Source organism: Marmota marmota, unplaced genomic scaffold (genome assembly GCF_001458135.2).
Source record: "Marmota marmota marmota unplaced genomic scaffold, marMar, whole genome shotgun sequence".
In the NCBI taxonomy this organism is placed as follows: Eukaryota; Metazoa; Chordata; class Mammalia; order Rodentia; family Sciuridae; genus Marmota; species Marmota marmota.
In genome coordinates this window covers 10,453,360-10,466,681 of record NW_026000241.1, presented here as the reverse complement: position 1 = coordinate 10,466,681, position 13,322 = coordinate 10,453,360, and the positions used below count along the sequence as shown (strand labels likewise).

General features: G+C 40.4%; 2 protein-coding genes across 5 annotated transcripts in view; both read left to right on the top strand.

The window, feature by feature from the left end:
* LOC107145439 (zinc finger protein 660) overlaps positions 1-8,242 on the top strand; it is a 27,968-nt gene extending 19,726 nt beyond the window's left edge. The window contains exons 1-3 of one of the 2 annotated variants that reach the window (XM_015488926.2): positions 1,514-1,574; positions 2,558-2,635; positions 6,661-8,242. In XM_015488926.2, the coding sequence (XP_015344412.1) occupies positions 6,842-7,837 (996 nt within the window). In that variant the 5' untranslated portion in view covers positions 1,514-1,574; positions 2,558-2,635; positions 6,661-6,841 and the 3' untranslated portion in view covers positions 7,838-8,242. Of the gene's footprint in view, positions 1-1,513; positions 1,575-2,557; positions 2,636-6,660 lie in introns of those variants that run through there. The other variant, XM_015489393.2, reaches the window with a different exon arrangement.
* The window catches only part of Znf197 (zinc finger protein 197), a 27,084-nt gene continuing 15,198 nt past the window's right edge, over positions 1,437-13,322 (top strand). Inside the window, exons 1-2 of one of the 3 annotated variants that reach the window (XM_048794789.1) lie at positions 1,437-1,574; positions 2,558-2,635. The gene's annotated coding sequence lies outside the window, so the exon portion shown is untranslated. Of the gene's footprint in view, positions 1,575-2,557; positions 2,636-13,133; positions 13,306-13,322 lie in introns of those variants that run through there. The other 2 variants (XM_048794788.1, XM_015489392.2) reach the window with 2 other exon arrangements.

Here is a 13,322-nt window from a genome sequence, read left to right as displayed (position 1 = left end):
TTGAAAGACGTACTCTGTGGACGAAAATTTAAACTCAGCTCAGCAGCCAGAGCCCACGGTCGGTGCGACTTCAGGGAGGGGGCAGTCCCAGGAGCTAGCCAGCGGAGCAATTGACAGGTTATTCTTCCCGCGCTAGCGGAGCTGCTCCCAGGGTTCCACCCTTTCCAGGCTCTCCTCTCATTGGCTGTCCTCCCGTCCTCGCAACCAATAGTAGAGCAAAGCCTAGCCTGGAGGCGGAGTCGTAGTGCGGGTGGGCTCCGCTGGGCTTCGCGGCCCGGGAGGACTCCGGCCTGGGGGCACTGAGACGCGGAAGCCTCCCAGAGCCTAGAAGGGCCAGAGGGTCGGAGGGTAGTTAGTGGAGAGTCCTTGACGCAGTTCCTTCGCTACGGTGTTCCGAGGTGTGCTTCTGGCGCTTTCGGTGAGGGGTGCGGCGCGCCTGACTAGGGGCGAACCGGGTTCTGGGAGTGTGTGGGGCGCACAGACCGGGAACAAGGCATAGTTCGCGGCTGCCGCTCGGCTGTGCGCCGCAACGGAGGGCTCGTGGTGGGCCGTCTTCTTCTCTTGTTCCGCGATGCCCCTTTGTCTTGGGTCTAGTCTCTAATTCCGCACAGCTGCTCCCTCGGAGCAGGGGGCTGGTGACAGAACTGTGTCATCCCATATCCTCCCATCCTGTTGGCTGCTGGGGCTCTCTGAAGACTCCACAGCCTCTGAGTCTTTGACCTCGATCACCAGTGGAATCTCGGCAATTACCAATGAGTTCACTGGGACCTGGGGAGGAGGTCAGGGTTTTGCACAAGGTCATTCATTCATTTATTCTCTCAACAAATATTTATTGACCACCTGCCCATGAGCGTGCTAGGTAGATCCTGGGGATACATTTGTGTATAAGGCAGATTTGTGTTCTGGGAGGGAAGAAATGAAACGAAGGGTTAGAAGCGGAGCCTGAGCATCTGGAGGGGGAGACACAAAACATTTTGAGGCCTAATAATTTAAAAAATGGGTAATGGGGGAGGATGTCTTCTAGTGTCCCTTTGGCCTTCATTTTTTTTCTGTCTCATTAAAAACATTTAATTCAGCTAAGGTCCCCTTTCATCCACTGCCCCATCATTACACTGCAAAGAAATTCCCAATTGGAATGCATTTTGTAGTTAGACTATATAGAGGTTTTTAGATAGCAAAGGGTGATGTACGGGTGAGAAGCAGGGCTTTGATAGGTTAGAATTAGAACATCCTTCAGACACACAAGGCTTGTCACTAGTCATACACTCTTGGGCAAGTCATTTAATCCCTGAGAACCTCATTTCCTCTTTAATATGGGAGTGATCATCCTGCTCATAGTTCTATAGGAAAGGAAATTACCCAAGGATAGGATACTGCCCTGAGTAGCCTTAGAAAGTTGAAGTCTCAGAGAACTCCATCATTTATATCTGTTTACGGTGATTCAGGAACCCATTGGGAACTTCCTCACTGAACCCCAGGAGATGATCTGTCCAGATCTATGCTGGGTAGGCCCTTTGGAGTGAAGCTGCTGTGCACAAGGAGTAAGGGGAGCCCTTCCCTTCTCTGCTAAGCAGGTGAGAGCAAGACTGTGAAATTAGTCTGGGGACAGGAATCCGGCCTGCTAAAGGATGTGGGGACATGGGATGAAATGGAGTATTACTGGATGGGTTATTTTTCAAATGGGGATAAAAATACAGAAATGCAAGGAGGAGCTCTGGACCCTGAGGAGCAGAATTTTGGGATGATATCAAAGGGTGATGAAGTGGGGCTCAAATTTGGTTGTCATGAAATTTAGATTTCAGTCCCAGCTCTCCTCTAAGTTCCAGTTTCCCCATTGGCATATTTGGTTATGAGGCCAAGTAGCCTGGGAGGTCCCTCCTAGCTCTTACATTCTGAGAAGCTGTGACTAGTGGGACTGGTCAGTTTCTTAGGGAATTTAGGCCCTTGGATGGCCATATTGAGATAGAATTGACAGGATACAAATATACTATCATGGTGTTTATTAGACAATCTGAAGCACAAAAGGATGAACAGGCAGAGGAGATAATGTTCAGTGGACTCACTTCTCACCCTCCTGGTATGTACTCCAAATATTGGATAGAATTTTGAAATTGTTGAACATTGCAAATTAAGCAATGTTTACTGAGCTTTCTTCATGTCAGGTGATGTATGGTATCCACAGACAAATATCATGAGCCCTGCTCTCTTGTGACTTAGTGTTTAATGTGTACATGTGAATATGAGGGGCACAGACATACACATGAGCAATTCTAGCATAAAGCCCAGTTTATATTGTATATCTGTTATTGTCAGGGTTTTTTTTAAGTGTAGAACTTTTTATATAGTCAAATATATCAGCTTTTGCATTGTGGATACAGCCTTTATTTTATGCTTGAATCCTAAAGGCTTGTCTTTACCTAAGGTCAAGTACTCCCTTGATATTTTCTTGTTATTGTTGTTATTTTGTGTTTTTTTTCCTTCCAATTTTCATATTTTACCCATCTGTCTTTTGAATATACTTTCATGTATTTCCTCTCATTCCTTCCCTACCTTGCAGTTAATGACCAAGGACCATGTGACCAGTACTCAGAGGGACAGATGACACGAGTGAATTAAAGGAATACAGCTTCTCTGGGTAAAGACACTTTTGCTCTTGCTCTTTGTGGGAAAAGGACTCTGCCCTTTGCAAGTTCCTCACAGCCTGAAATGGATGGTTTTCTTGGGATCAGAAAACTTACCTACCAGTCTCAGAGATTAATAAGTAGAAAATCTGTTCTGTCTTCTTGGGCTTTATTCATTTTCTGGCTGCCCCAAACTGAGTTTATGTGCACAGTTACCTAAATACCCATAGTGTCCAATGGCCTCATCTTCTCCTCTTACTGCTTCTCCAGTAAAGCCCGCACCTCTCTCATGCCTGGAGGTTCTTCCAGGACTTCTGAAGGAGTTTTCCATTCAGCTGGGCAAAGGGCAGCTTGTAGTTAGGTTTCTTTTTGATCAAACTCTCTTTAGAGTGACCCTCCTTGATCTCCTGTCTAGTCCTGCTTCTTACTGGGGTCCTGCAGAAACACCCTGGACCTTCTCATAGTGTATCCCTGTGCATTGCTTTTCCCCTACCTGCCCCTTCTAACCCAATCCCTAGCTTGTAAGATTATACATTTCCATGACTTTCTCTGTTTTCTGTCTTATTCTCAAATTTGCATCCTTGACATTTTTCCATTTCTTCTCCTTTTGTCTAAAGTGTTTTCCCGTTTCCCAATCTTGCTTGGCAACACTACCATTCTTTTTTTAGATGTTGATGGACCTTTATTTTTATTCATTTATTTTTATGCAGTGCTGAGAATCGAACCCAATGTCTCACACATGCTACGCAAGTGCTCTACCACTGAGCCACAACCCCAGCCCCCAGTACTACCATTCTTGATACATCAGATATGCATCAGATGACCTTAGATTGTTTCCATCAGTCATCCTCTGTATCCAATCTGATGTATGTGGATGCTTTCTTGGAATAGCTGGATTTCATTGTCCTCTGCCCTGTCACAATCTTCTTTGTTGTCTCATTCATAGTTCATTCATTCAACAAACATTTATTGAGCACCTACAAAGTGCTAGATCCTGCTAGATGATACAGTGGTCATCCATATCACATTTCTAAACATTTTTCCTAATTCATTTCTCTTCCTCCATTCTTCTTTCCCCCCTTTAAGCCATCTGGGCTAATCTCCCTAGAATATTCTTTTCCTATTTTCACTTTTCGAGAGAGTGATACAAAGTTTATTATCCAAACTGGGATGCTTTAGTGAGTTAAAGAGAGGCACTATTAAATACGATATTGGGATAGCAGTTATAAACCAGCACCGTTCTGGGAAAACCAAAATATATGATCACTCTACTCTTAGGCTACATCTCTTGGACTCTTTCCTTTTTATTTCTCTCAGTTTACTTCCTGTGGAATACCTCAGCTGCCTGTCTCCTCTGCTTTCCGCTTAATAAAGCTGAGAGAAACATGAATGTTTTCAGAGGTGGCAGAGAGGAAAGAAATATGAGCCTTAGGAGAAATGAATAGTAAAACTTAAAAAACTGAATTTATAAGTAAGAAAGACGAGAGTAACAGGAGAGGAGAAAAACAAGATAGAAAAACAGAATATAAAATGGGGGAAGAAAATTAAGAGTAGATTTCATTCTTTGTTTTAGAACTTGTTTCTCATTGACCATCAAATTATATCTATCTATCTATCTATCTATCTATATATATATATATGGATATATATATAGATATAGATATATCTATATATCTATCTATATATATATATATATATATTTTTTTTTTTTGTCTTGCAGTTTTAGTGTTGTGACTGGATTCACTTCAGGCAACTTGATTCTTTCATACATTCATTTTGTTGATTGAGTAACAAAAGAATTTTGAGTGCAGACTAAGTTCTTATATCTGTTCTAGACCCTAGGAAATACACTTGTAAACAAAACAAAATCCCTGCCAGAATTGGTGGCACACACCTGTAATCCTAGCAACTCAGAAGGCTGAGACAGAAGGATCCTGTGTTCAAAGCCAGCCTCAGCAATTTAGCAAGGCCCTAAACAACTCATTGAGACCCTGCCTCTAAATAAAACACAAAAAAAGGCTGGGGATGTGCCTCAGTGGTTGAATGCCCCTGAGTTCAATTCCAGTATATATATATTTAAAAAAAGCTTCCAAAACAAAATCCCTGCCAGCATGAAGTGTATGCTATAGTGTAATTTCCCACTTATTTGTGAGTACACCAACCCTGTGCCACCTTCCTTTTGAGAAAAAATAATTCCTGTTTCTCTTCTGAAGCTCAACTAAAGTTCTGCCTTTTGAAGACCTTTCTCCTAGCATTCTAAGTCCCAGTAATTGCTCCTCCCTTCCCCTTCATCTCCCACTTGGGTAATTTGTAAATTTGTAATTTATTTTCTTATTGTTTTATTATACTATTCCATTGAGAGCTTCTTAGAGGTAAATATATTTTATGCTTATATTAGCTTACTCCAGCCACCACCATTATTTTGTTAAAATTCTGGAGGCTAGAAGTCTGAAATCAGTCAATTTGGTTTCTGTTGAGGGGTCACATCCTGGTTTGTGAATGGCCACTTTCTGTGTTGTTCACATGGCCTTTGCTCATCCGAATACAGGAGAGCGAGAGCTCACTTTGGTGTTTCTTCTTATAATTTATGACACTGATTCTTTTGGATAAGTGACCATCCTTATGACCTCATTTAAACATAATTATCTCCTTAGAGGCCCAATCTCCAAATATGGTAACATTGCAGGGATCAGGGCTCCAACTTAGGAATTTTAAAAACACAAACATTCAGTTCATAACAATGTTTCTTTACATTTTCTTTGGATTAGACTCAGAACAGTGATGGGTACAGAATAGGGTGCTAAATAATTATTAATTTAAGAAATGTATGAAGAAAAGGTAAATTTCAGAGAAGCTTAGAAATGGAAAAGAAGCTGGGTATGATGGCGTATGCCTGTAATTCAGGAACTCGAGAGGCTGAGGTGGGGGATGGCAGATTCGAGGCTAGCGTCAGCCACTTAGCAAGACCCTATCTCAAAAAAAGGGGGGTGTGCTGGGCTTTTAGTTCAGTAGTAAGAATGCCCCTGGGTTCCATCCCCAGTACTGCAAGGGAATTAAAAAACAAAAAACAAACAAAAAAAAACCCTTGTCTTGGGCCCTCTTGGTTGTCGTGTCTCCTACTCTCTCCCTTTTGCCATACTTACATTCTTAACATGCAAGGTCCTATCAGAGTTCCTCTGTCATATTGTAACTAATCTTCTTTCCCAGTTTAGCCTCTCAGATTCATCCAGTAGACCAATCTGCCAGTGTGGTAAATGGTGAAAAGCAGACACATAAAACTAGCATATTTTTCTGGCTCTAGCTACAGATCAGCCCCTATAAAGTAGGTTGTGATGTGACTAGGATTCAGTATTGAAAGAATGTATTAACATTTATCAAAATAGGACTTAAATCCAGAGACCTAGACTGGAGCCTAGTACCTGGACCTAGAGCAAAAGATGAAATCTTAGTTATATCCTAAGACAGAATTTCAGTTGCTAAGAGCTGGGGATGTGGCTCAGTGTTTGAACATTTGCCTAACATATACAAGGCCTTGGGTTTGATCCCCAGTGCCACACACACACACTCACACACACAAAAGAGTCCCAGTCACTATCCTATAAAATAAATTTTGAGTGCCTATTGTATGCCCACCAGTATATCACTAGTACTTAGGAAATATGTCAGCAAGGACTAAAAATCAAAGTGATCTGACAATTAATCATTTCAGTTACTGAACTAAGGATCTTTCATTTTACTTTTTCTGGGTACCAGATTATACTTGAGCCTGTCATTAGGAGTTAAATGGCTACAGTTCTGAAAGTGAAGCAAGAGGAAAACAGGATTCATTTTGTACTAGTTATTGCCAAGAGGAGCTCATGATTTTCCAGAACCCTTTAACTTGGTCTTTATGTCTAAGTTTTCTCATCTTTTTGATTAGTTCCTCTGCCTTTGAATACTTACCCTTCCAGGTAAGACCCTGTGATCTGCGATCTACCACATCTTACTGTCCTTAGCACAGAGAACAGGTGACATGTACGATTTCTGTTTTTCCCATCAGATGCTGAAATTGGGACTGAGGAGGTGTTGATTCCAAAGCATCAATCCAGGAAAATTAGAACTGAATTGTACTCTCAAGAGAATTTCACATAGGTGTTGCCAATAAATTCAAAATTTCAAAAGCTCCTCTGAAGGAAAAGAGAAGACTAGCAAGGCTGTTGGAATGTTCCAAGCAATAGAAAATGAAGAGAAAGACAAGAAACTTCAAACATAAGGCAGTTAAAGACAGTAAAACATTCATAGAAGTGAGTGATCAAGAATCTGAAAAAGATGGTAGTCAATGCTATGACTCAGCAACACATGACAGAGTTCAGGCTGAAAAGAGACAATATGTATGTAGTGAGTGTGGGAAAGCCTTTAGTCAGAGTGCCAACCTTACAGTGCATGAGCGGATCCATACAGGGGAGAAACCCTATAAGTGTAAGGAGTGTGGGAAAGCCTTCAGTCATAGCTCCAACCTTGTGGTTCATCGGAGAATCCACACTGGACTAAAGCCTTATACTTGTAGTGAATGTGGGAAATCTTTCAGTGGTAAGTCACACCTCATTCGGCACCAGGGAATCCACAGTGGGGAAAAGACGTTTGAATGTAAGGAGTGTGGGAAAGCTTTTAGTCGGAGTTCAGGGCTTATTTCACACCACAGAGTTCACACTGGGGAGAAGCCCTACACTTGTATTGAGTGTGGGAAAGCCTTTAGCCGCAGTTCAAACCTTACACAACATCAGAGAATGCACAAAGGAAAAAAAATTTACAAGTGCAAGGAGTGCGGGAAAACTTGTGGTTCTAATACAAAGATTATGGACCATCAGAGAATTCACACGGGGGAGAAACCCTACGAATGTGATGAATGTGGAAAAGCTTTCATCTTAAGGAAGACCCTTAATGAACATCAGAGACTTCATCGAAGAGAGAAGCCTTACAAATGTAATGAGTGTGGGAAAGCATTTACTTCTAATCGAAACCTTATTGATCATCAGAGAGTCCACACTGGAGAGAAACCCTATAAATGTAATGAGTGTGGGAAAACCTTCAGGCAGACTTCTCAAGTTATTCTACATTTGAGAACCCACACTAAAGAGAAACCCTATAAGTGTAGTGAGTGTGGGAAAGCCTATCGTTACAGCTCACAACTTATTCAACATCAGAGAAAACATAATGAAGAGAAAGAAACCTTGTAAATAACAAACATTGGCAGTAATATAGCTAAATGCTTCTAAAAAACAATTTTCAGTGTTAATTTTAACTCTATTTCTAAGAATCCATATAGGGAAAATAATAATAGACAAAGGTTAACAAAAGGGATATTCATGCTAGCATCATACATAAATGTATGAGAGGGAGAGAGACCTCAGTTTTCAACAGGATGGGGTTAAATGAATGCTGCTCTATCTATATGATGGTTCTGCAGCCACTGTAAACATAATAGCCCTAGAATATGTGATGTCATGGGGAAATGATTTGGATAAAATAGAAGATAAAGCTGGACATGGTGGCACATGCCTGTAATCCCAGTGACTCCGGGGCTGAGGCAGGAGGATCACAAGTTTGAGGCCAGCCTTAGCAATGAGGCAAAGCCTAAGCAACTTAAAGAGACTGTCTCAAAATAAAAAAAATAAAAAGGGCTAAGGATGTTGCTCAGTGGTTAAGCACCCCTGGGTTTAACCTCTAGTAAGAAAAAAGAAAAATTTCAATGAAATATCAAAAATTTTAAAACCTTAAAGCAAACTAAAATGTTATCTCTATGTGATATAGAATTGTAGATTATTTCTATTTTCTTTTGTATACTTTTCTATGCTTTCTAGATTTTCTACAATGAAAATGCTCTACTTTTATATTTAGGGAAAAAAGTGTAGTATTTTTTAAATGCAGTAAATCCATGCTCATTTTCACTCAACTGTTCTGGGAAAGGCGCATAGTATACAGTCTAAAGTCTCAGAATTACGTCTTAATACTGGCATTTAGCTGTAGTGGAACCATAAGTGAGTCAATTCCTTCTACAGGTGATTTCCTGGTAGTAAAATTATACTTTGTCTTTTGCAGTTTTAAGATAAATTGACTATAGAGTTGTCGGCAAAGTGTGTGATCGCTGTTAGGTGAAAAGAACAGGAAAATATTTAGGGCGTCTTACTTTCCCTCAGTAGTGGAAGGATCTGCAGATGATGAAGAACTATATAGGCTCCATCTTTCCAATATGTGTCTGGGCAAATAGAAAAACATGTTCCTTTATGAAATTGAATCAATCCTAGGCTCAAAAACTATAAAGAGTTCCAGGAATCATTACATAATAAAAGTAGTGAAAGACTGCCTTCACATCTTATATAGAGCTTAGTAGGTGATCTGTGTTCTAATATCAAGTCTGGCAAGTATTCACTTGTCAATTTTAGACAAGTAAATTTAAACGCTCAGACTTTTCTGTAAAAAGGGAATAATTCTCTGCCTCACAGGATTGCTGTGAAGATTAAATAAAATGGTGCATGTGATGGATGACAAGCCTGATACATGGTAAATAATAATAGCCCAAGAGTAGGCTATTGTAGTGGTATACAAGTATTATAGCAATGTTTTGAAACACTTGACAGAACTTTTGCCAAAGGTAACAGTATGTTTTCAGGTAATGAACAGAATACCAAGTGTTAAAACTTAAGAGGAAGTCTAGTAGTAAGCAGTTCTGAGTTTGGTTTGGCAACTCAACAAACTTTCAATTTAACACCATGATTTTTAGCCATATTGGCTCATTTTTCATAATCTTGGTTGCTGCAAGTTTCTTTTCTTCATACAACTCTTATAAAGCTAGGAATTGGGGTTTCTTTCTTTTATCATTGAGAAAAATCTTCCTCAGAAGCAGGGAGGGAAGAATGCTGAGTAGTCAGTACTACAGACGCATGCTCACCAGCTTTCTCTGCCTTCTTTATGGCCAACGCTTTAAGAAGGCCTATACCCATTTTCAACCAGTATTCAAAATGTTTTTAAGTCCTATTCAAAATGCATCCGGCAACAGTTAGATCTCTCCATTCTTTTTTTTTTTTTCTGCCATAGTGGGGGAGCAGCCCTGGGGATTGAACCCAGGGATGCTTTCCCACTGAGCTCCATCCCTACTCCTTTTTATTTGGAGACAGGTATTGCAAAGTTGCTGAGAGTCTTGTTAAATTGCTGAGACTGACATTAAACTTGCGATCCTCCTGCCTCCGCCTTCCGAGTCACTGAGATTCTGGCATGCACCACCATCATGCCCTGAATCTCCACATTCCTTTTCTTTGTATATAGTAAGTTCCGAAGCCCATTGTCATTTGTCTTATACATAGTGATTCATTGTTTTAGGAATTATTAATGATTTGTTATCTTATTCAATCCAACATTTTGTACAAGAAAATTTGTGAGGTTAGGTGACAAGCTAATTAGTGCTTGGAGCCAGGATTTAAGCCGAGATCTGACTTTGAAGTCCATAATTTCTTCATTATACCAAAGTGCCTCTGCCATGGTGATTCTGTGTATGAGTGGGGTTCTCCGGGGCATCCACCTCTAGGAAAGGTGGTTGTATCTGGACAATTATTTGACATTGGTTTCATAAGGAAGATGTTATTTTTTCTGAGATGTATGGCCCATCTCTACCTCATAATTTAGTTTTAAAGGGATATATATATGTACACACACTCATATATATATCTTCCTTGCAGTTACTGGAAAGAAAGAAGTGAAGAGTGTGAAAGGTGTATATTTGTGTAAAACAGGATTGTTTGGCTTTGTCCTGATTTTTGGATAGTGGTTTTTACACAATTTTGTGACATAATAGTCCTCTTTGCATAGTCAAAGCAGGTTTGTGCAGCGTGGAACAAATTTGCTGCATTCAGGAGCATTCATTGCTGAGCAGCTATTCTCTGATCATGATGTCATCATTTTCCCATTGCTATGTCGTATTATCTAGAATTCAGATAGGCTTTCTTTTACATCAAGAAAGACTCTGTGATCTTTAAGATTAAATAGAGTAAATAGAGTATCCTTCTAGGATGGATATCATGTTATCCAATATCCAGGATCTGAATACAAAAGATCACTTTCTTGGCCCAGGAATGTTAGGAACATAGTCCCTTGAAACCCTTACTGTCAGCTCTTGCCTTGGAGTTTAAACCTGCAGCTAGGACCATTCTTAAACTCCTCTCATAATATCCTCTGAATTCAGGGGCTATTTCTGAGTGTGTTTTCTTCACATTGTTCCAGTGGAACCTGGCTATTCCCTAGGGCAATGCTTCCTCTGAAGTCCCTCAATTACTAGTTTTTGTCTCCCTCAAGCCGTGTACCTCTCTGTACTGCCATTTCTTTCCTATTCTCCATCAGAAACACTGCCCTCTTGAAATGTACATCATGACAGTACTGTGTATTATCGGTCCTTGTTTTTGTCATCTGCTGGCTTCCTGTGTTGTCACCTTATCTCATGGTTTTAGTTCCCTGAATTTTCCTGAGGCATATGAAGAGGTACTATTTTTAGCCACTATATCCTGATTATGTAGAACTGCTCTCTGTGGAATAAAAATGTGTGCTTTCTTAGATGAGAGGAAGATGTGAAATCTCATTTAATACAATTATAGGGAAACACATAAAGAAACCTGCTTAGAAAAATGTTATTTCCCTGGATTTAGAGGTTTCTTTCATAGATGGTGTATACTATGTTATGTCTTACTTGGTAGAAAATTGAAACCAAAAACTTGATTTAGTTGAGTAATTGTATGTAAATTCCATAAGACTGAATTTTATTGCAGGTCTATAGCTTCAGTGACAGCCTTCCTTTTTTAATTTTTCCATCCAGTGTAAATAAAAGGATGCTCATATTATTAAATGGTTTTTAGTTACCAGACTGGTTTTAGTCACTTCTAATATCATTAAACTGGAGTCATAAAACTGTTTTTGCAGGAGATAGTGATAATTATTCCAATAAACTTCTGCTATTCTTATTTACTGGCCTTTTCTTTTCTACCTTCTTTCAGAGTAGGAAGAAAACAATTCGATCTGCTTTTCTTCAAGGAGCTGACTTTTTAGAATAAAGTGATTCTGACTTCCTTCTATGTGAAGCTTGTTATTTTCATACTCATATAAATCAGAGCTCTATAGCCGTTTGATGGGTAGAGTGGTGAAGGGACAGATAGATGAGGATGGAGGGAACACGAGGCTAAGAGAACAATCCTATAAAATGAGCCCACTGTGCTGATCCCTACACACACACACGTGGGTTTTCCAGCTCTGAAGCCCCCTTCTCTTCAGAGAAGTCAGTCGCTATCACTTTCTTAAATACAACTTGCTTTCTATGCTTGCCTCAGCATTTCTCAGGTTTTTCATCTTCAACACTGGGGAACAAGGATCCATTCCTGACCCAAGATGGGTATCAGACATTTATTCACAGCTGTACAAAAAATTAAAGGGTAGGAGAGCTGTCCATGTAATAGAGCAAAAAGGGCATATTCTTTAAATAGCAAGCAGAATCTACTTTTAATATCTGTCAAAGAATTCTAGTGTTTGAAAATATTCCCTTTCTGTGTTGTAACTTGATCCATTGTTTTTCCAAAACCCTAAAGCAAGAAAGGGCCTCAGTTAACATTTTTCTTTACTATACCTTTTAAGAAAAAAATTTTTTAACCCACCACTTTTGGGCCTCTCCAGAGCAGAGTGTATTCAATAGTTATAACTTATATGAAAAATCCAGTTGGTGTGAACTCCAGTAGCAACCTCCCTGCTTTCTACCCCACATCAGATTGTCAAACATTTAGATGGATTCCTTGTGAACAGGGCATATTAATGAAGGTTTCCATTCACATTGACATGAGTTCTCTAAAACCCAACCATGGCTAAAACATTCAGGAGGTTGAAGACACTCTTCACACTGGTTTTCCTGACTTTTCTCCCCATCTGCGTCTTGCCTTCCAATCCTGAGTGGTTTGCTTGCCTCAGTGTGGACAAAAGCCTACATATGTTGGTGGAAAGAGCACTTTCCTTGAATTTCAATAACTTGCTAGTTATTAGGCAGAAAATTATGAAACACTTTCAGTGTCATTAAAGCTGTGACAATATTATCTATTTCAAAGGACTCATGTAGGAAGTAAATGAAATGTGAAAGAGGGTGACCCACAAGTTATGTTTATATTCTTTTAGTGATATCCCAGTTCTGGTTTGAACTTTAGCTTCATTCAATTTAAATGTTCTGCATTTGCTGGCCATATACAACTGAAAAGTGTGTGTGTGTGTGTGTGTGTGTGTGTGTGTGTGTCTGTCTGTCTGTCTCAGGGTGGAGATGCAGGACGTGCAGTAGGCTAATTTTTGGGACCAGCAATAGACATCTTTCAAGGGTCAAACATCTTGTGATTCCTTGAGGTATCCCCAGCCTGGTAACAGAAAATTGGCCCACAGACCAACAATCTGAAGACCCATAGGCCTAGGAGCTCCGCCCCTCCTCGCCTCCTCTGGGGAAAACCAGGGACCATAGAGACGTGGCTTCATAGAGAGTCAGCGATTGGGGTGGTGAGCAACCGGAAGTCGGGATGTCCCGGGCTCGGCCATTATTTTGGGACTGGTTCGGTGCCGCGTTGGGTTCTAGTGTCATCTCCTAGCGGCCTGCCACCGAGGCGACAGTACCCAGGGCTAGACTGCGAGAGGAACCCTGGTGAGCGGGGTGGGGTC